This window comes from Choloepus didactylus, chromosome 2, assembly GCF_015220235.1.
Source record: "Choloepus didactylus isolate mChoDid1 chromosome 2, mChoDid1.pri, whole genome shotgun sequence".
Classification (NCBI taxonomy): Eukaryota; Metazoa; Chordata; class Mammalia; order Pilosa; family Megalonychidae; genus Choloepus; species Choloepus didactylus.
Genome location: NC_051308.1, coordinates 233,017,384 through 233,038,129, shown reverse-complemented (window position 1 = coordinate 233,038,129; position 20,746 = coordinate 233,017,384). Strand labels below are relative to the sequence as shown.

At 54.8% G+C, this 20,746-nt stretch overlaps 1 protein-coding gene and 1 long non-coding RNA gene across 2 annotated transcripts in view; one reads left to right on the top strand and one right to left on the bottom strand.

Moving 5' to 3' along the window:
- Positions 1 to 516: 516 nt before the first annotated feature.
- The window catches only part of PADI1 (peptidyl arginine deiminase 1), a 37,302-nt gene continuing 17,072 nt past the window's right edge, over positions 517 to 20,746 (top strand). Inside the window, 5 exon segments of the mRNA XM_037828382.1 lie at positions 517 to 686; positions 17,218 to 17,398; positions 18,524 to 18,596; positions 19,200 to 19,261; positions 20,610 to 20,727. Of these exon segments, the coding sequence (XP_037684310.1) occupies positions 595 to 686; positions 17,218 to 17,398; positions 18,524 to 18,596; positions 19,200 to 19,261; positions 20,610 to 20,727 (526 nt within the window). The 5' untranslated portion in view covers positions 517 to 594.
- Positions 6,711 to 8,737, bottom strand: LOC119527882. Its single transcript, XR_005215496.1, has 3 exons — positions 8,621 to 8,737; positions 7,315 to 7,517; positions 6,711 to 7,238 (listed from the first exon to the last, which is right to left on the bottom strand). It is a non-coding gene; the product is annotated as an uncharacterized LOC119527882 (long non-coding RNA).

Here is a 20,746-nt window from a genome sequence, read left to right as displayed (position 1 = left end):
CAACCCAATGGAACAGGCACTAGTGTTACAACCACCATCGTAAGTACAGACAAGGAAGCTGAGCCCCAGAGTGGTTAAACTACTTGCCCGAAGTCACATTGGCGGTAAGAGGCCAAGCCGGAATGTGAACACACCTTTATATGCTACCTGATATGTTACATTTGAGATAAAATTTGCAAAACTGCTTAGCCTGCACCTGGCACCTAGTCAGCCTCTGGGAAAATGCAGATAACTAACATTAAGGCGGATTCCCACCTAGTCACAGTCTGAGGATGGAGGCGAAGCTGGGGTAAGGGAGAGGGGGCTGCAGGGGTCCTTGGTCGCCGAAGCCCGTCTTCCCCATCCCCCAGAGGGGTTTCAGGTGCCTCCCTCCTGGTCCCCTGGATTGACAGGCCTGAGGAGGGCTGGGCTTGGAGCCAGGAGGTGGGGACCTGACTGGGGCAGGCTAATCAGGTCACAGAGTGAAATTAAAAGGGAGGAGGAGAGCAGCAGCCCGGCAGACCGCACGCTGAGTCCAGGAGAGGAGCTGGGGAGCCAGGGCGTGTGGCTGCTGGGCCGAAACTCATCTTGGAGGTGGGGAGCCAGGAGGACAAAATGGCCCCGCGGAGAGCTGTGCAGCTGTCCCTGAGGAAGCCCACCTACGCCGTGTGTGTGGTGGGGGTCGAGATGCTCATAGATATCCATAGGTGAGAGCCGGGAAGAGCCCCTTTGGCTGCAGGGCACCGGGCTAGGATGGAGACTCCAAGGCAATGGGGTGGGCGCAGGTGGAGGGATAGGACAGGTTAGAGCTGCTGGCAAGCGGGAGGCTGTTTTGAAGGCAGAGAAGGTAGAGTTGGCTGCAGAGTCTGGGAGGGAGGGATTAGGGTGCCAGGCCCACGACGGGGCTCCAGCTCCTGGCACTGCAGTCAGGATGTGGGGCTCAAGCCCCCAGGTCTGGGGTCTGGTGTCTGGGCTCAGGCTTTGGGTTCCAGATTCTGGAGGGGAACTTGTCTTGTCTGGGGCATCGGAATGAGTTGTGGCTCAGGAGAGGGAACAGGGCTGGGCCTCTCCATCCCTCCCTCAATTTCTTGCCACTATCCACCTCTCTGAGGCTGGGGTGGGAGGTCGGTCCTTGCAGGCCAACCAGGGGTAGCTGCGGTGATTGAGAGTTGGAGGGACTGGTTAGGGGACGATTCAATGGGTAGACATAGGACGAGAGCTTGGAACAAGGCCTGGGACTTGTGTTTGTTCTGATGACGATGAGGACGATGATGGCAGTGGTGACAATGGTGATGTCTGAGGGGGCAGCAGTAGCATGAGCTTCCCCTGTTGGCCCAAATCCTCCCTGTCCTGGCTCTGCCCTGATGTGGACTCAGAGACCTGGCTCAGCCTCAGTTTCCCCAAATGGTCGCTGAGGGAGTTGGACTTGGTGATCTCTAGGGGCCTTTCCAGCTCTGACAGACTGACTATGGCCCCCATCCCAACTGGATCAGGTGGGGGTGGGGGCCCGGGGTGGGAGTCCCCCTCCAAGAGGAGCTGAGGCTTGAAGATCTGTTACGAGGTTCATCTGATCTCCCATCACCCTCTCGGGTCTCAGCCCTGCTCTTCCAGTTGGGATCAAATGTGCTGGGCCTGACTTCCCACCCAACCTCACTCAGCCTCTGGGAACAGAGGGAGGAACTGGGGAGGAAAAGCCAGGGACCCTGGAGGTCACACCCCAACTCTAAGTTACTGGTGGGGGCCTTGCTGTGTGGGCTGAGTCTCTAGGAACTAGAAAAGGAGATCCCATTTTCTTGCGTCCTTTTTACGTAGGTTTGCCAGATTTAGAAAATAAAAATAGAGGACACCCAGTTAAATTTGACTTTCAGATAAACAGCAAATAATGTTTTAAGATAAGAATATCCCAAATATTGCACGGGAAATACTTATAACTACTACGAAAAGGTCATTGTGCGTCCTGCATGTTATCTGGCAACCCTATTTTAACACCAAGAACAGGGGAGGGCTCCTCAGTGAGCCCCCAACTTCCCGATTCCAGGCCCCTGTTCTCATCTGAGGGGATGGCTGTTTCTGGAAGATAATTTCAGAACTCAGGTCCTATGTGGTGTTGCTGACTAAGGCCAGACGTTTTGGCTGGGAGCCAGGAGTCCTGGTTCTGGTCCCAGCTCTGCTGCTGACTCACTGGCCCTCTTTAGGCCTCATTTCTTAATCTGAGCTCCAAGGAAATGAGCTGAGTCCCTCTGTAGGCCAGCATGGGGGTAGAGCACCCAGACTCCAGAGTTGCACAGACTTGGGTTCTCATCCTTCTCATGGCTGTGTGACCCCAGGAAAGTTTCTGCACTTCTCTGAGCCACAGTTTCCTCATCTGGCAAATGGGGGGAGAAAAGGCACGGATCTCAATGGGTTTTGGAAAGGATAAATGAGACTGTGCATGTATAGGACCTCGTGTGATGGGTGCTCCAGAGTGGGAGGCACTACCTCTGATAGCTCTGTGCACCCTCTTCCACTGCGTCCTAGAGGGTGGGATGAGTAGGGGATAGATCAGGGCATGTGTGGTGGGACCGTAGGGTGGTGCCGTCTGCAAAGCTCCTTTGGGATCACCAAGCACCTTAGCATCCTCAAATGGGGGCATGGCTAAGCTGAGAGCAAGCTGCCAGGATTGTTCATAGCTGTTGTGTTCTGGTTGATTCTGGGAGAGGGAAGGCTGTTCTGGGGGTCCTGAGTTGAGTGCTATGATACACCTTCACCCAAGACCCTTCAGGAACCTTTACCCTGGATGTTGGTGACTAGGTTGGTGATGAAATAGCCACTGAGTGTCTCTAAACTAGAAAACAGAAGTTTATTCTGCAGCAAGTTGGTTTAAGATTAGACCAAAGGAAGAACTTCCTGCTGGTGATGCCTGGGATAGGTGGAGATAGGGGCACATGGAATCCTCACCTAGGATGGTTTTTAAAAGGAGGCTGGGCTCTCTAGGAGGAAGGGGATACCCTTGATGATGAACTTGGGGTCCCCCACTCCCATGGTCAGGTGCCTCACTCCAGCTAAGGTAAGGCAAGGTATTCTAATTGGCCTTGGTAGAGGGGGGACGTCCTCCAGAAGAAGCGTGTACCAGTCCCCTGAGCCGTGGAGTCCAAGCCCTCCAGGAGAGCCAGTGGAGATGGGTGTGCGGGGGTGACATCATGGGAAGTGATTAATTCCCCTGGGTGCCATGTGGACAGGTTATCTGGAGAAATATTTATGTTTGGGGTGATTATGTGCCCTGGGGTGCCCCAGCCTGAGGAATCCCCTGACTCAGCATATGGTGTAGATCCTAGCTCCATGCCCCAGGGGGCTATCTCACCACCCTGACCCCATACTCCAGTGGGCTAGCCCACCACCCTTACCCTTGGGTCTGCTCAAACTGCCCTGGAGGTCCCTGCCCTTGCTTGGAGAACTGGAGCTGCCCCCAGAGGGCTCATGCCAATAAAGAGGGGGTGGAAGTGTGGGGATCCATTAGGGGCCCAGCCTGGGCTCGCCTCGTCTGCCCAGAGGCCAGAATCAGAGGCCCCATAAGAAGGATGTTTATTCTTTGGGATGGAGAAGGCTGGCTGGGCGAGGGGTGGGGGACATTCTCCTGGGCTCTTCCCAAGCCTCCCCGACTTCTGCAAAAGCACCGAAGCAAAATCGACCTTTCAGATCAGAGAGGTTGAGTTGGAGAGCTCCGGGAGCAGCTTCTGCAGGGCCTCCCAGACGGCAGAGAGCGCCCCAGGCCACTTCCGGGTTCCAAAGCTCTGATATTGCAAAAAACGAAAATGCCAAAGCAGGGTTGTAAAACTTGTAGTACATATACGTTCAATGTTTACATTGAGCAAATTAATGCTTTTAACTCACACAGAAGTACAATGAAGCATAATTGTGTTCCTTCCAGGATAATTACAGGACTGAAGCCGACATTAATTTTCAGTGACAGATGGGCTGCGAGGACTGGGTTGGGACGCGGGTTTTAAAGCTGGGGGTGGGCTGTGTCTCCCTTCCTCGCCCCCTCCTGTTGTTGCATGTCGTGGCAGGAGGGACGCCCTTATCTGGTAGTAATGTCAAAGGTTTAAATTTGAAGGTTCCTGGAGAATATGAGGCCCGGGTCCCTTGTGAGTTCCATGGGGCCATGGTAGGCCTGGCTGTTGGAGATTCTGGACTTGGAACGGTGGCGTGCAGAGGCCAGCCACCCCTTCGTTCTCAGGAGCCCCTGCTCCCCTGGGTCCCAGTTGCCACCCGCCATTTTGAGGGGACCCCTGACCCAGCTAGGAATGCTGCCCCTCACTCCTTCTTCCCCTCTCCAGCCTCCTTATTCCCTCCCCAGTCTCCCTCCCCTCCCCTTCTCATCATTTCTTGGATCTCCCTCTTGGAATCTCTCCTCGTGGCTCACCTTCTCCTTATCCCCTCCCAGCTTTCATCTCTTCCACCCCAGCTCTGTCTCCTCCTCCGTTAGTCTCTGTCCTCCCCCTCACAATGGGCCAGGAGCCAGCTGGGGACAAGAGGGTCCCGGAGGAGCCAGCCACGAGCCTGCTCTGCTGAGAGATGAGAGAGGCAAGGAAGGAGGAGGTCATTCATTGTGCTTTTATAGATCCCTCCTCCACACTCCAAAATGCTTCCCCTGTGATGTTTTGTCCCCTCCTTGGCTCTGTCCAAAGAAGCGTCCACCCTCTTCTCCGTGGCTTCTGAGCAGCCACTCAGCTCTGCCCTTAGCTGTGTGGGGCTGGGATGAGCCGATGGAGCCACACCCGGCCGAGGATGACAGCCGCCAGGGGACACCCAGGAAGGGGCCCCGGCTGTGAGTGCAAAGTGGCCGGGCAAGGCAGATGGTGTGGGCGCCTGGGCACTCGGGGCTGGGAAGGCCAGTGGGTGCAGGCAGCCCCCACCCCCTGCTTTGCGGCCCTCATTCCTGGTCGGGCAGGGGCTCGCCTGGGCGCAATTGTCTCTTGCCCACACCCTCCTTCCTGGCTCTCAGGGTGTGCCCCAACCCAAACAGTGCTAAGGCACAAGGCCCCCACGATTGTGATCTCTGGGAAGGAGGGGAGGAGAGGAGGACACAGCCACACCCGGCCTGAGTCTAGACTGGGAGAAAATCCCTTCTCATGATGTCGGGTCTGTGTGACTTTGGCCTCTGTCAGCCCCAGCCTGCACCAGCAAAGGACCAGGGGAAGCGCCAAAGCCAGGGGTGGGGCCTGGGGCCGGGGTGTCTGACCCACTGCCACCCTCCCGGCCCCCCATCCATTATCCACACCTCCCCATTACAAAGTACCTTCTGTGGCCTTGTACCCACCATGGGCAAGTAGCAAACTCCCCTGGGCATCTGCTCCAGTGCTTGGAGATAAATGCGGCCTGTGTCCCCCCAGGAGGGGCCCCTTCTTAGTCGGGGATTGAGGAGGGTGCTGATGGTCACGAAGCTCAGGGCCTGTGGTGTGAACAGGGAAACACAGGGTGTCAGGGTCCCACCGTGGAGAGGGAAGGGGCCCCTCGGTCAGCCAGGACAGAAGGACGAGAAGGGGCTGTGCTGAGCAGCGGTGCTGGGGCTGAGCTCTGGAGGATGGATGAGCAGGAGGTGACTAAGGACAAGAGGAGGGAAGGGCAGAGGGAACAGTGTGTGCAGAGTCATGAGAAAGCACGAGTCCTCCTGGGCAGCTGGAGTGCACGGCGCGTGTGGGTTAAGGATGGGGGCCAGGCTGCGGTGGCCTCGAGGGCCCCAAATGCCACGCGAAACAAATTCCAGGCTGTAGGTCTTGAAGGCCTGAAGGTTTTGAATCCATAGGGCCCCGTGTCCCCTCAGACGCCTCCTTGACAGCGATAGAGGGAGGGCAGCGCTATTTTAAGTGCTAGCTGGAGTTAGCTCGGTTACGTCTCACGACACGCCAAAGGCACAGGGCCCACAAATGCTGCAGCTGGGATTTGAACCCGGGTCTGCCTGATTCCAAATTCTGTGAGCTCAGTCCCGGAGTAGGGCTCATTACCTGGAAATCTCCAGGTTGTCGGTGAGCGCTGAGGAGTAGAGTGAGGACAGGGGAAAGAGGATGAGCTTGGGAGCCAGACCCAAGAGGAGTCAAATTCCAGCTCTGCCACTTACCCTCCGGGGCCCTCCCTGGAGCTCAGTTCCTCTTCTGTACACGGGGAGAAGAACTTCAGCAGACAGAGGCTGCGGGGCTGGGTCCTAGTAACAGTCACAAACCGGATGACTTAAAACTAAAGCAATATGCCGTCTCACGGTTCTGGAGGCTGGAGTCTGCCGTCCGCAGGGGAGAAGACTCTCACCTCCTCCTAGCCTTGGGTGTTGGGGCCAGCCTTGGGCTTTGCTGTCTGCCTGGGTCACCACTGGCGTCATCTCATTCTGTTTCTGTGTCCAAGTCTCCCCTTCTTATAAGGACACTCGTCATATTGGATCGGGCTGCCTTTCTCTTCTTCCTAGAGAGCAGGTTGTAAGTTTCCTAGTAGTTGGGATAAGGTGTGGTCTGCTCAGTCCCAGTGGGCAGAAGCTTCTGGGAGGCAGGCTGCAGACAAGCCAAAGGAAAAGCTTTTTAAATATGTGAGCTGTCAAAGCACAGATGGATGTGAGGTAGTGAGTTGCCTGTCATGGGAAGCATTCAAGCTTGGAGTCCTGTGCTGGGCAGGGGGCTGGGCAGGATGGCCTTGAGGCCTCTCTCTGACTGAAGGCTTACCCACAGCCTTGGTGTCCTAGGGCAGGCAGAGACAGGAAAGCCATGGGTGCTCTCGTCTGGGCCTCTGCTGACCTCACTGAAGGCCCCCGCAAGGTTCCGGGAGGGGGTGGGGTGGGGTGGAAAGGGAGCCACGGCTTTTCTGCCTCAGTACCCCACATCCTGCCTCAGGCCTCAACTGCCCCTCCCGAGGGGCCACCTCGACAGCCTTGGGGAGTGGCTTCAACATTTTCCCTGATTGTCCCCTCCCTCCAGCCCTCATGGGACCTTCTCAGGGCACAGACAGCATCGTGAGAGAGGACAAACCTGCTGCTGTCTCCTCCCTTTGCTGGCTGTGTGACCCTAGGAAAATGACTTCACTCCTCTGAGAACATTTCCTCATCCTTTAAGTGGGGGCAGGAACACCTGCCGGGCTGGGTTGTTGATGAGCTTACCTGAGACCACAGGAATCAAAGGCTGGGCATGTGCGTGGCACAGAGCAGGTGCTTGAAGGTGTGGGCTCTCCCCCCACCAGCATTACCTGTGAACTGTGCTCTCCTTAGGGGGTCACCGGCAGGTGGGGGGGCACATACCTGGCTGGGAATCACAGGTTGATTTAAAATTCCCAGCCCACCCTCTGCGCCTCCTTTTGTGGGACCCTCTAAGGACTTACTCCATTCTCCTGGTCGCCTTTGCTGATCCTGCCGCAGGCCCTGCTCTGGGCACAGGGTGCGGGGACGTTGCAGGGTGGGTCTGGAGGGAAGCGGCTGGGGTGGTGCAGACCGTGAAGGGGCCCGAGGAGGGACTTAACCACTTGTGGGGACGCGGAGAAAGGACAAGGGTTCCAGCCGGAGTGGGGCGGGCCAGTGGGGGACTCTGGGAAGAGAAAAAGTAGCAGTGATGACAGCAGCTAATGCTTAATAAGCCCCTGCCCTGTTCTGAACAGTTTAAATGAACCATCTCCTGAATTCAATTCCCCCAAATACAGGCCCTTTGGTTGTAGCTCTTTTGATTACATCCATTTTACAGAGAAGGAAACCTCTGATTTGAGGCCACACTCCATTGGACAGAGGAAATGGCCTTTGAAGGGGTCTTGAAGAAAGCAAAAGGTTTCCCCGGTTAAGGAGGGGGTAGCAGGTGCCCTGAGAGCTCAGCTATTAGCAAAACAATGGAAATGTAATAAAGATAACAATGATTGGCAGGCCCCGGGAACACCTGTGACAATGTCAAAGTTACTTTCCTTTAAAGGGGTGCTTTCAAATCCATTATCCCATCTGTGAGTTTGGAGAGTAACAGAGCTGTACAGGATGGGAGGGTGGATGGGGGGCTTGGCTGGGTCTGGGGGCTGCATCATGGGACACGACAAAAGGAAGCAGCCTGGAGCTCACCCCAACTCCCACCCCTGCCTGTAACACCCCTTCAAGAGCAGCCCTTACTCCACGGCTCCACCCACAGACCAAAGAACCTGAGAGATGGGGAAAGGCAGTGCTAACCCCATTCCTGAGGCCTGGGGCAGGGGTGGGGGGTAGATGCCAAAGGAATGAGAATCTGGGACAGCAAAATGCCTGCCTGGCCTGGCCCAGCTCAGGCACCATCGAGAAACCCTCCATGTTCCTTACACTTGTCAAAGCTCCTGCGAGCTGCAAACTGGGAGCTCTCACCAGGGGCAGCATGCAAGTAAGCAGACCTGGGTGTGGGGGTGATGGGGCTGGGGCTGTGGGGAGACAGCCCCGTCCAACACGTCTCCATCACCTGCCTGGTAGGCTCTGCCCACTCACCTGGCACCTGCAGGTCCAGGATCCCAGCACCCCGGAGAAGGTGAACTAAGGTGTGAGCCACTGAGCAAGATGGGGTTGGGGGGCTCCAGCCTTCAGGAAGCTGGGCTGGGCTTGGAGGGACCCAACAGCCCCTGTTTTATCTTATCTTATTTTTAATTTTATTATATATTTTATATTTTATTTTATTTTACTTTTTTTTACCTGGACTCCAATTAGGGATGGTGTGGCCAGTGCCGTGACTTGGAGATGCCAACTTCTGCCCAAAGCTGGGGCTTGGCTCCCTGGAATCCCGCTCGCCTTGAGAACCGCTGCCTCTGGTGACAGCAGCCCTGGGTGGGGTGGAGTGGCCCCTGCCGCAGGTTGGAAACTGTTAGACTTGCCCGCCGGCCTCCCCCAGCGCGCCCGTGCAGAGGTGGGGGCCACAGAGCCAAGCAGATTGGCTTCCTGCTCAGCCACTTGGCGCCAGGGCAGTCCTGGGAGTGCACATTTCTTCTCGCTGTCCTCATCTACAAGACAAAGAAGGGTTTATTGTGCTCCTGCCCCTGCCAGGCACTATCGTGGGTGGGGCCCTCCCTATGCGGGTTCAACTACACAGACCTGACAGAGCTGAGGAGGGAGAAAAGGGAGAGCAGGGGAGTTACTCCAAATCTGCCTCCCTGAGCTGATTTTTCAATTGGCTTTTTATACCCGGCAGAGAAAGAGATAATCTTAGTTAACAGGTAACAGGAGCCTGGAGAACTTGAGTAGTTTATTTCAGTTTTTACATCCTCTGTGATGGCTGGGAAAGGTGCCTCGAGTCTAGGGAGATAGGTGAAAATCTTATTCATGTCTGGGAGGTCTGGGGCAATTGATGAAAGCTCATTCAAATCTGGGTGCTGACTTTACATTTGCATTTGGCTCCTTTGTGAGACGAAGAGCTCTTATTCACTGCTTGCTTCCAGTTTTAAAGTTACATTTAAAGGATTTTTTTTTTTTTAACATTTGTACCTTTTATTACAATTGTTTAGCACCCTAGGTTTCACTGAGTTACACAGTCCCGGTCTTTAACTTTCATCTTTCGTTCTGGTGTCCCACATGCTCCTAACCTTCCTCTTTCAACCATACTCACAGTCATCTTTGTTCAGTGTGCTTATATTGCTGTGCTACTGTCTCCCAAAATTCTGTTCCAAACCTCTCACTCCTGTTTTTTTCTTTCTGTCTGCAGTGCTTCCTTTAGTGTTTCCTGTAGAGCAGGTATCTTGTTCACAAACTCTGTCATTGTCTGTTTGTCAGAGAATATTTTAAGCTCTCCCTCATATTTGAAGGACAGTTTTGTCAGATATAGGATTCTTGTTTGGTGGTTTTTCTGTTTCAGTATCTTAAATATATCACCCCACTTCCTTCTTGCCTCCATGGTTTCTACTGAGAAATCTGCACATAGTCTTCTCAAGCTTCCTTTTTATGTGATGGATTGCTTTTCTCTTGCTGCTTTCAGGATTCTCTCTTTATCTTTGATGTTTGATAATCTGATTGTTAAGTGTCTTGGCATAGGCCTATTTGGATCTATTTTGTTTGGGGTATGCTGTGCTTCTTGGATCTGTAATTTTATGTCTTTCATAAGAGATGGGAAATTTTCGTTGATCATTTCCTCTACTATTGCTTCTGCCCCTTTTCCCTTCTCTTCTCCTTCTGGGACACCAATAACATGTACATTCTTGCATTTTGTGTTGTCATTTAATTCCTAGAGACGTTGCTCATATTTTTCCATTCTTTTCTCTATCTGTTCTTTTGTGTGTAGGCTTTCAGGTGCCTTGTTCTCCAGTTCCTGAGTGTTTTCTTCTGCCTCTTGAGATTTGCTGTTGTATGTCTCCATTGTATCTTTCATCTCTTGTGTTGTGCCTTTCATTTCCATAGATTCTGCCAGTTGTTTTTTTGAACTTTCGATTTCTTCCTTATGTAAGCCCAGTGTTTTCATTATACGCTTCATCTCTTTTGCCATATCTTCCCTAAACTCTTTGAATTGATTTAGTATTAGTTGTTTCAATTCCTGTATCTCAGTTGAAGTGTAAGTTTGTTCCTTTGACTGGGCCATAACTTCATTTTTCTTAGTGTAGGTTGTAGTTTTCTGTTGTCTAGGCATCGGGTTTCCTTGGTTACTCCAATCAGGTTTTCCTAGACCAGAATGGGCTCAGAAGGAAGAAATATTCAGTATCTGGTTTCCCTGAGAGTGTGTCTTAGAAAATTGGTACACCCTGTGAGGTCTCAAGTCACTGTGCTTTTCTGTGCAGCAGGTGGCGCCTGTCAGCCTGTAGCTCCAGACTGGTGTAAGGAGGTGTGGCCCGTGGCTGTTTTCACCCAGGCTCTGAGTTCTGGTTCTGAATGGAAGGCGGGTAGTAGAGCTTGGCACCACCTTCTTCCTCTTAGGGAAGATACACCCCCTAGGGCGAGGTCATTTACATTTGAATAGACCCTCTGCCTGTGCTACCTCCACCCTTGTCTGGGTCATAATGCTGGGAACTGAAAATGGCTGAGGCTTTCTCCACTGAGCCGTAAAAAGGACAGAAAGCCCCCTTCAGTCCGTGGCCACCCTCCAGCTCTCCAAGGTCAGTCGTCACCAAAAACCTCTGTCTGCTTGTTGGGGATTCGTATCTTGTATTGAGCAGCCCGTTTGTTAATTAAAACCCCAGTTGGAGCTCAGCTGAGCTATATTCACTTGCTGGGAGAGAGCTGCTCTCTAACACCACGAGGCTTTGCAGTTCGGGCCGTGGAGGGAGGGGGCTCCCGGCTTGGATCTGCAGTTTTTGCTTACAGCTTTTATGCTGCGATCTCAGGCATTCCTCCCAATTCAGCTTGGTGTATGATGAATAGACAGTCATGTTTATCCCCCAGAAGTTATTCCAGATTATTTACTAGTTGTTCCAGGGAGACAAACTAGCTTCCACTCCTCTCTATGCTGCCATCTTCTTCTGTCTCCCTAAAGGCTGTTTTAAAGATCACATTTTAAGGCTACTATTACAATTTCCAGCTGGCTTACAGCTTTATATTTAAGAAGTTACTCTTACACTATGTTGGGTGTCCGGCGGACAGTCGTGTTGAGAAAATGTCCCTGCTCTCTGGAGTGTCCTCTGTGCATTCTAGAGGGAGAAATGGGCAATAAGCAAATGGATAGATACCAGGCCAGGTGACAGGTGCCGCGGGAGACAGGCGGCTGGTCCCGGGGCTGGGCAGCTGGGGCTCCCGACAGGCGGGAGAGTGCTTTCAAAAGGGCACTAGGGTGGGCAGGAAAGACCTCCCTGAGAAGGAGGGGAGGTGGAGCCTGAGTCTGCCAGCTCCAAGCAGAGATGGCCACAAGTCCAAGGGGCAGTGGGAGTTGGGAGGCTTGTTTGAGGAAGAGCAAGGAACTGGCCTGGGGGGGAGAGGGCAAGGGGCAGGCGACGAGGTCAGCGGGCAGCTCGTGGCAGAGCACGGACACAGCGGGCCGTGGCAAGGCTTGGCTCTACCTCCGAAGGGCTGGAGTAGGAGAGACGTGACTTGACTTTTATTTTTTTTAAATATAAATTTGGTTTTTCATAGAGAAGTTGGAGGTTTACAGAAAAACCATGCAGAAAGGTGTTGGCTTGACAGATTAAAAGGGTCTTCCTGGCTGAGGTGTTGAGAATGGACTGTGGGGTTGAGTGAGCAAACAGGGGCCCCCTGTTGTAAAAATCCACACTACGGGAACTGGATGGGGTGTAGCTGTGGAGGAGGGGAGCGGTGCTTCCGGAGAGTTCCTGAAGGCCAGGCTCTGGGCTTCGCTGATGGACATGGGTGTGAGGGAGGTGAGGAGACCAGAAAGAATCCCAGCCGAGTCATGGGATGGACGTATCTGCCGTGGACTGAGCAGTGGGAAAGCAGGTGCATTTGGTTTCGGACTTCCAGGTGGAGATGCTCAAATGACAGCCAGCGGTAAGGGTCTGGAGTCCAGGGACGAGGTCTGGAGATGGATCAAAGGGGGCCCTAAGCATATCGGGGGCAGGGGGCAGGTGGCAGGTGGAGATCATGAGGGCATGGGTGCTGACAGAGAAGGGGACCGAGGATCGAACCCTGGGGCCAGCTGTGCCGGAGCCAGCTGGTACACGCTCTCCAGGGAGCTGGCTGTCGAGTTTTTAGGAAGATGGTGAGCCCCATTGTTAAATACACCATTATTAGAAATCAAATTAAACAGATACAATTAAGTAAATTATATTAAAAGCAAAGGTAATAAATACTCGAAACTCCTCACTCCCTACCATTTCACTGTCACCTGTTCTCCTGAGCTCACCTGCCTCTTGTGATAGAAGTGACTGTATAATGGGGTGCTGCTGCACGTCTCTCCCCCACTTGGAATTCAGTGACGTCGCGTTGGCCATCTGGGAGTGTTTACACCACAGAAATTGGCAAAGACAACGAATCAGGGCTGGGTTTATTGTTTTCTTGACCTCCTAGATTTAAGAAAGTGATGGAGAAAATGTTAATGATAGCAGATTAAACTTGAAAGTCGTGCTGTCTATAGCTCTTACACTTGTGATTAGCACGAAAAATTGAGGAAGTATTCTTCTAGTGTCCAAAAACTGTTATCTGATTCAGCAAAGGAGTTGCTTACATCACTGATGAATGAAGGAAGCTTGACATACAGCTTCATCATCTCACTTTCATCTTACTCTTCAATGTATATGCAAATATCAGCCAACAGTCATGTCACACAGACTTAGAGGAAAGAGCAGATTGGGATGCAACTTCATTAGCTGAATCGTGGTTGAATTGCAGCCACAGGTTGACTATGTACAAGAGGAGAGCAAGGGGAGTCCTGTGTCCCAGAGGCCAAGGAGAGAAAGTGCTTCAAGGAGCACAGATGATCCTCTGAGCCAAGAGCCTCTGCGGGGTCAAGCGAAAGGAAGAAGACAAGAGGACTGTTAGATTTGGCAACAGAGCGGTGTTGCTGACTGGCAGGGAGGGAGGAAAGCCTGATTAAAGGCAGGTCACAGAGATGGTGGGAAGAAAGAATTGCAGACAACCAGTGCATGCAACTCCCGAGGAGATTTCTGGTAGAGCATCGAAGAAATAAGCACAGTAGTTGCTCAAAGGAGGGTTTATATTTCGGATGGGTGATATTTCCAGCATACTGTGTGCTCAGCGTAAATGAGGGAGAAGGGACAAAGCTGGGGTGATGCCCTTGAGTAGGGGAAAGGGGGTGAAGTCAGGGCACCAGGGAGGGTTTGTCTTGGGAAGAGCTCAGAGGGTCACCCGCTGTCCCAGGAGGGCAGGCAGCAGCCACGGGCTCAGGGGCATGTGGGCTGGAGATGAGGCGGTGGGACGAGGGAGGTTCTCAGCTCTGAGTGAGGAAGGGAAGGAGGTGAGAGGGATTTCCAGAAAGAGGGGAAGATGTGGAATGGTTTTCGAGGACAGTGAAAGAATGAACAGCCTGGGGGGATGTGGCAGTGTCCAGGGTCACCTGAGGTCACTGGTCACGAATCTAAGTGAGCTGCCCCGGGAAGCCGTGCAGGTGCAGGCGCACGGGAAGCAGTGTCTTATCTTGAGGTGGTTTAAGTCTTCACTGGCTGTGTCCATGTTGGGGCTGAGGCTTTGCCAGGTGATGTGATGGAGGAAAAGATGAGCAGATTGAGGGTGTGTTGTATACATGTTTCCACAATTGAAAAAGAAGAGTGGAGGATGGACTATGACTCTAAGCTGGCAGAGGGGGAGGAGAGAACATGCAGGGGTGAGGGATGGTGGAAAGGGGTGGGGAGGGTTCAACCTGCAATGGTTGCAGATCCCAGCGGAGTTGAAGGCTCGGAGGTGCCAGTCTGTTAGAAGGAGCGAGCCGGCCGCTTAGGATGCGGTGTCTGAAAAGCGAGCTGGGGGCAGAGGGCAGTTCTGGCTGATGATGAAGTCCAGGGTGCAGCCGCAGGAATGGATGGTGCACAGGACAATTGGCAAGATGAGGTCAAAGGACTGCAGGACCAAGGTGCTGGCACATCATCCACGTGGCTGCTGAAATAAAAAGTGAGGGGCGCAGCGTGGGGGACAGGGAGCAGGAGCCGGCCCCTCAAGGATCGAGGACAGAGTGGCCCAGGAGTCTTCTGGAGGTGGGAGGGATTGTCTGAAAACTTGAATTGCAAAGTTGGATGTTGATGGGGCAAAGAGAGCCGATGATCTGGAAATGGCAGAGGGGGAAAGGAGGGCCCCTGCACACGTCTGGGGAGGGTGGGAGAGGGAGAGATAGACACCCCAGGAAGGCTGCAGGGGAGGCCAAGGCCACAGGGAGGAGCTGGTTGCTGTTCGAGTACAAAGGAAAAGAAAACACTGAGAGATGTGGCTGATGAGATCCTGCGAATGCTGGAACACGAGATTCAAAGGGAGCTGGGGAGGCTGGGAGATGGAGTCAGACTTGAGGATAAACCTTGATCCCCTTTGTCCAGAGGATGAAGTTTGGGGCCTGAGGTGTAACCTGGGAGTCTTAGGGTTTCTATAATAACAGATGCAAACAATGACGAGGGGCAGATGGGAAGAGTCACAGTGATGGCGAGGCGGTGAGAGTGGGGAGTGGGTGGGGGCTTTCCAGGAGCCTGTGGGGCTCTGGGGTCCCTCTCCGCACTATCTGATCTGGATAATGGTGATATCCCTGGTTAGAGAGCCAGGCACTGGGCAGCACTTGTGACTGTTGTCAAAACTACGATCGTTGTCCTCACTGTGAATGGAGACAGTTGTTTGATGGGGATGGAGTGACCATGGCAGGGGTTGGGGAGGGGGGTCTGGCTTCTCCAGACGCTTTACTATTTGGGTGGGTTCTCAGGGGTCCAGGAAAGAGAATACAGATAAGGCCCTCCAGGGCCCTGCTGGCCCCAGCATCTTTGCAGTCAAGTGTGGGCCTTGTCTTGTAAGTGGCATTGACTTTTGGCGGTGGCCTCAAGGCCAGTGGCTCTGCATGGGGGGGTGGGGGTGGAGAACCTAGGGACACCAGATAGGAGGCTGCCCAGCATCCAGGCGAGAGGTGATGAAGGCTCGAACCCTGGAGACAGCAGTGGAAGCGGAGAGAGAGGGTTGGGCAGACAGATTTCCTGTTGGATTGGAAATTGAAGGATTTGGAAGAGTCAGTGTGGGAAGAGCCTTGGGGGTGAGGCATGTAAGGGGGGAGAAGCACCGACATGCGGTTCCCCCTTGTGACCTGCCCCCTAGGCTGTGAGCGTCACACGGCCAGTGACCTCTTGTTCCCCACGGATCCCTGGGGCCAAGCTCAGTGTCTGGCATAGAGGGTCACGTGATGACTCAGGGTTCATGTTGTCTCAGGGGATGAAGAAAGACAAAATGCCAAGATGTCAGCCCCAGAGGCCCTGTCGGCTTAGCTCTGGGTGCCCTGAAGCCCCGGTTCACAGAGCATCTGCTTCCGAGGCTGTGGCCCAGAGAGGGCCCTGGCTGGCTCCGACTGGGAGCAGCTGGTGGAATGAGGAGTAGCGCTGAGGCCTGGAAGATGAGTGCCCCAGGCTGGCTCACAGGCAGATTGAAGAGTTCTCGACCCCTCTTTCTGATGCCAGAGCTCAGGGGTATCGGGTAGACATGGGGTCTGGGTGTATGGGGGAGGGGTTTTCACTGGGTATTGGAATCGGTCACGTTCTGTATTTCCTCTCAGGTGCAGATGGGCCCAAGGATCTCACTGCAGGAGTGGGGAAACAGAGAATCCACTCATTCATTCAACAAGACCCCATTCATTCACTGAGCACCTTCAGTGTGCCAGGCACTGTTACGGCAGTGAGCAAAACAGACAAAACTCCCCACCCTTGCAGAGCTGACCTTCTAGTGGAGAGATGGACAATAAGCAACAAGCATGATTAAGACTCAGCACAGGGGAAGGGGCTAGGGAGGGCCGGGGGAAGGTGGGCAAGGTGCAGCACTAAATGGAGTGATGTGGGGCGGGGGGTTCATTGAGAGGGTGACATTTGAGCGGAGCCCTGAGTGTGGGGCGGGAAGGAGTCCCGTGGTTGTCTGGGGGAAGGGTGTTCTACATAGCAGGAACAGCGTGTGCAAAGGCCCTGAGGCAGTCCAGTCTGGTGTCTTTGTGCAACAGCAGGGAGGCCAGTGTGGCTGGAGCAGAGGGAGCGAGAGGGAGCACAGTAGGAGAAGAGGAGGCCAGGGGGGCAGCAGGGGCAGCTCAGGAGGGTCCTTGCCTGCCCTTCCTTCCACAGCGAGGTCTTTGCCTTGCATTGTGTGAGTTGGGAACCGCTGCTTCTAAGCAGAGCAGCAGCCTGCTCTGCCTTTATGTGTGCTGTGTGTGGAACAGACTGGAACAGCCCGGGCGAGGCTAGGGACACCAGATAGGAGGCTGCCCAGCATCCAGGTGAGAGGTGATGATGGCTCGAACCCTGGAGACACCAGTGGAAGCAGGGAGAGAGGGTTGGGCAGACACATTTCCTGTTGGATTGGAAATTGAAGGATTTGGAAGAGTCAGTGTGGGAAGAGCCTTGGGGGTGAGGGTGGGGTGTATGCCCTCCTCCAGAGACCTGCCGTCTGTGTTCTCGGAGCCCCGGGTCTTGGGGGGCTGCCTCAGGGGCTGCTGGAGTTAAAGGCATCCCCACCTCCACCCAGCTTCCACCAGGGCAGCTCCCTTTGGTCTGGGGTTCCACATGAGAGGCCAGAAGGACAATCGGTGGAGAGCTGGGGCAGAGCCTTGGCTGCCTGAGGTGACACTTACCCAACCCCCAAAACAGCCGGGGTGGGGGGACGTCTGAATGCCCGGCAGCCCAGTCCCTCCCCCATCAAGGCCATTCCCCTGAGCCCCCGGCCCCCTTCTCTCCCCTCTCTGCCAGTGTTGTGCCCAAGGGCGCCAAGACGTTTGAGGTTGCTGGGAGCTCCGGGGTGGAGGTGACTGTGGTCTACGACGTGGAGCGGGTGAGGGAGCCCAGGGGCCAATTCCGCTGGCCTCTGGACACCAGCGTGAAGGTGATCGTGTCTGTGCACACAGCCAGTAAAGACCTAAATGATCTCAAGGTAAGAGGCCACTTCCCCAGGATGAGGGGCTGCATCTCCCCCGCCCCGAGGTAAGAGCCCCCCATAGCCTATCCCCATCCACATGTCACCCCCCCCTCAACAAAACCCCACAGGGCTTTTTACACTTAAATCTACACAATACATCTTGACCCAACTCCATTGACACCCAAACCCAAACCCATCCCATAGCCACAACGCCACACACATTTCTATAGGCAAAACTAAGTGCACATGGTCACCCCCTCAATTCACAAGCACCCCCACACTGGTCCCTGTAGTCAGCCTGCACACAGACACCCCTAAACGTGTAAGCAGGACTCCATATTAACACCCTGTTCACACACACGTGCACACGTACAAGCCTTTCCATGCATGGGTCCCCCACACCAAAGCAAACTCCTGCTGCACGGACAGCCCCGAGCACAGCGGGACTCCTCTGTCGCCCCCAGCCCCAGGCACACGCCACACACCCAGTGACCGTCTGAATGGCCGATGCAGCCCTTCCTGCCCCGATAGAGAAAGGGTGGACTGTGCAGTGGCAAGCGGGGCATCCTTGCTCACGGCTGAGCACCCGCGGGACAGGCCCTAAGGACCCATCACGAGTGTGCCCCGTGACTGGGACCGACCTGAGGGCTCTTGGGTTGGGGTGGGGGGCGGGGGTGGACCCCTTGGCCTGGCTTCTTGGCTGTTATTCTGGGGGATGGAGGATGGGTCATGGGTTGTGGCTCCCATTTTACAGATGGAGAAACGGAGGGTTGGAGAAGCTGAGTCACTTGCCTAAATCAGTGGCGATGGCTGCCCCTTCCCTGTTCCCTATTCTCTCTCTGATGTCCCCTGGGGTCCAGCTGCTTCCACTGGGAACAGCCCCTGCCCTCCCAGCTCTCTGCCTGTCCCCATTCTCCTTGCTCCTCACACCTGCCCTGGGACCCAGGGAGGTGTCCCCAGCCCCTCTGGCTGGAGAAGGCTGCTCTGAATCCAAGCCAGGAGCCCAGGGGTCTTCAGAAGTGGGAGGACCTGGGGTCCCCGTGCCTCCCTGCCTCTAAGCAGGGCTGTTGGAGTGTGGTCCCCTCCGCCCATCTCTGACGGTGCTGGCTGAGCTGGCTTAGGCCTGACCGTCTTCTGCAGGTGAGGGTCTCCTACTTTGGGGAGCAGGAGGGCCGGGCCCTGGGCCAGGGGATGCTCTACCTCACTGGTGTGGGTAAGTACCTCCTCCCTGGCTCTCTGCACAACCCTCAGCCTTCCAGGGTAGTAAAAGGGTCTTCAGGGTGCCCTCCTCCCCGAGTGGAAGGCCGTGCCCAGCTTTCTCCACCATCACCGGAGCTTGGCTCCATGGGGATCAAGACCCAGACATATTTAGGGCCATGAGAATCTAGAAACATCACTGCCCATGGGCCGACAGCCAGACCCATGCTAGGCCTCCATCCTGAGTCCCACAAAACAGCTCTGAAGCCCAAGATCCAGCACTAGAACCTGGAGATCCACCTGCCTCCCTTGGCCAGCACTCAGGGAGCCGGTCCTGAGAGCTGCAGATCAAGGGCCTACTCACCAAACGCCAGAGTTAAGGGCCACCCACTTACGCTCAGAAGCCCCAAGGCCACTAACGGATCCCATTTGAACATGCCCAGGCTGGGGAGCAAGGAGCTCAGGAGCACAGGCTCGGGCCCCGCCAGCACCCAGGGCTGGGGAGCTGCCCCAAACTTCCAGGGGCGTGAGGAGGGGGCCGAGTGCACCCTGATCTGGACGCTCTGGGTGGGTAGTCAGGGCAGGGGACCCCTGGCAGCCCCTCTCCATCCCCTTTCAGATGTTTCCCTCGATGTCGACACAGACCGCACGGGCCAGGTGAAGAGGAGCCGCGGTGACAAGGTGAGATGCTCCTGGCTTTCCCAACACTGCAGAACGGGAAGGCCCCGGGCAGTGGGGTGGGACTCCATCAGAGGAGTGGTGGAGTCCCAGAGTCCATGGTATGTCCAGCTGCGGGTTGGGAAGCCCATCCACAGCCTGCAAATTGGCACGTATAAGCATTGACTCGAGCTGTGTGACTCCTGGAAAAACACCCACCCTCTCTGGGCCTCCCTTGCACCACCTTGGAATTGAGATTGGTTCTTTTGTGTTGCCTTTCCTATTTCCTGGGCTGTATTTGGCCTTCCCAAACATGGTAGGTGCTTCGAAATGGTTGTTGAGTGACTGAATGAAGGCAGGGGAAGGGGAAGCTGAGGCTATTTCTTGGGGCTTGGTTGGGGGATAACTGAGGCTCCTAATAGAGCTCCAGACAGACCCTAATGAGTGAGGAGGAGGATGGGGTAAGTGTAAGGGATTACTCCACAGGAAGTATCTAGAAGCTATCCCAGGAAGGGGACCAGTTACCTACTTCCACACTTTGCAGGGAAAGACCCCAGAGAGGCAGTCTTGTGGATGAGGTGGGGCAGGGTCGCCAAGGATGTCTGTGCAGGTTGTTCACTGCACAAGGGTGCTTGGGCAAGGTGGTGAGTGGGGGCTCGACTACAAACCATGTCTTGGGCTCAGGTGCAGTGCGGCCTCTACCCAGGGGATGGACATGAGTGCCCTCTGGGCTAGCGGTGGCCCCATGCGGTCCCACAGACCTGGGTTTGAATACTACCTATGTGCCTTGGGGCTCACCTCTCAGAGCCACTCTTCTCTCTTCTGTAAAACGGCACAGGTCCAGTGAGAACAAAGTGGAGATACGGGAGGGAGAGCGCCAATCACAGAGGGAGAGCTCTAGCCATCTTTCCTGCTTGGACCTCCTTGCAGGACCTGCAGGACTACAGGACTTTTAGGGATACCTGTGGGACAGGCTCAGGAGAATGCTGGGGATTGAGAGGGCCTCCCAGGGATTCTCCACCTGCACCCCCCTGCCCCCAAACACCATCAAGGTTAGGGTGGAGCAGAGGCTCAGCAGGCCGAGGAGGGCCACTTCTGGGAATGTCAGCCTCACCCTGGCTGCCCCAGGGCGAAGGCTGGGCAGGGCCGCTGTGTGTAGTTGTCCAGGTTGTTCACTGCAGAAGGATGGGTGGCTCTGGGTCTGACCTGGAGCTCCACTCCCCAACCTGGGTTCCTTCTTTTAAATCTTTAAGCAAACCCAGAAGGTGGAAGTCTCCAAACTAACAGAATAGCCAGCCCTGGCCTCCTGCAGAACCCCTTCTGGGAGTCTCTGGGGTCCTGCTGACTCCAAGGTGTTCTTGTTTTGCCACAGAAAACCTGGCGCTGGGGCCCTGAGGGCTATGGGGCCATCCTGCTGGTGAACTGTGACCGGGACAGTCGCACGTCCAGGGACTGTGACTTTGACAACAGCCAGCTGGAGTCACTGGCTGGTGAGTGGCAGAAGGGGCT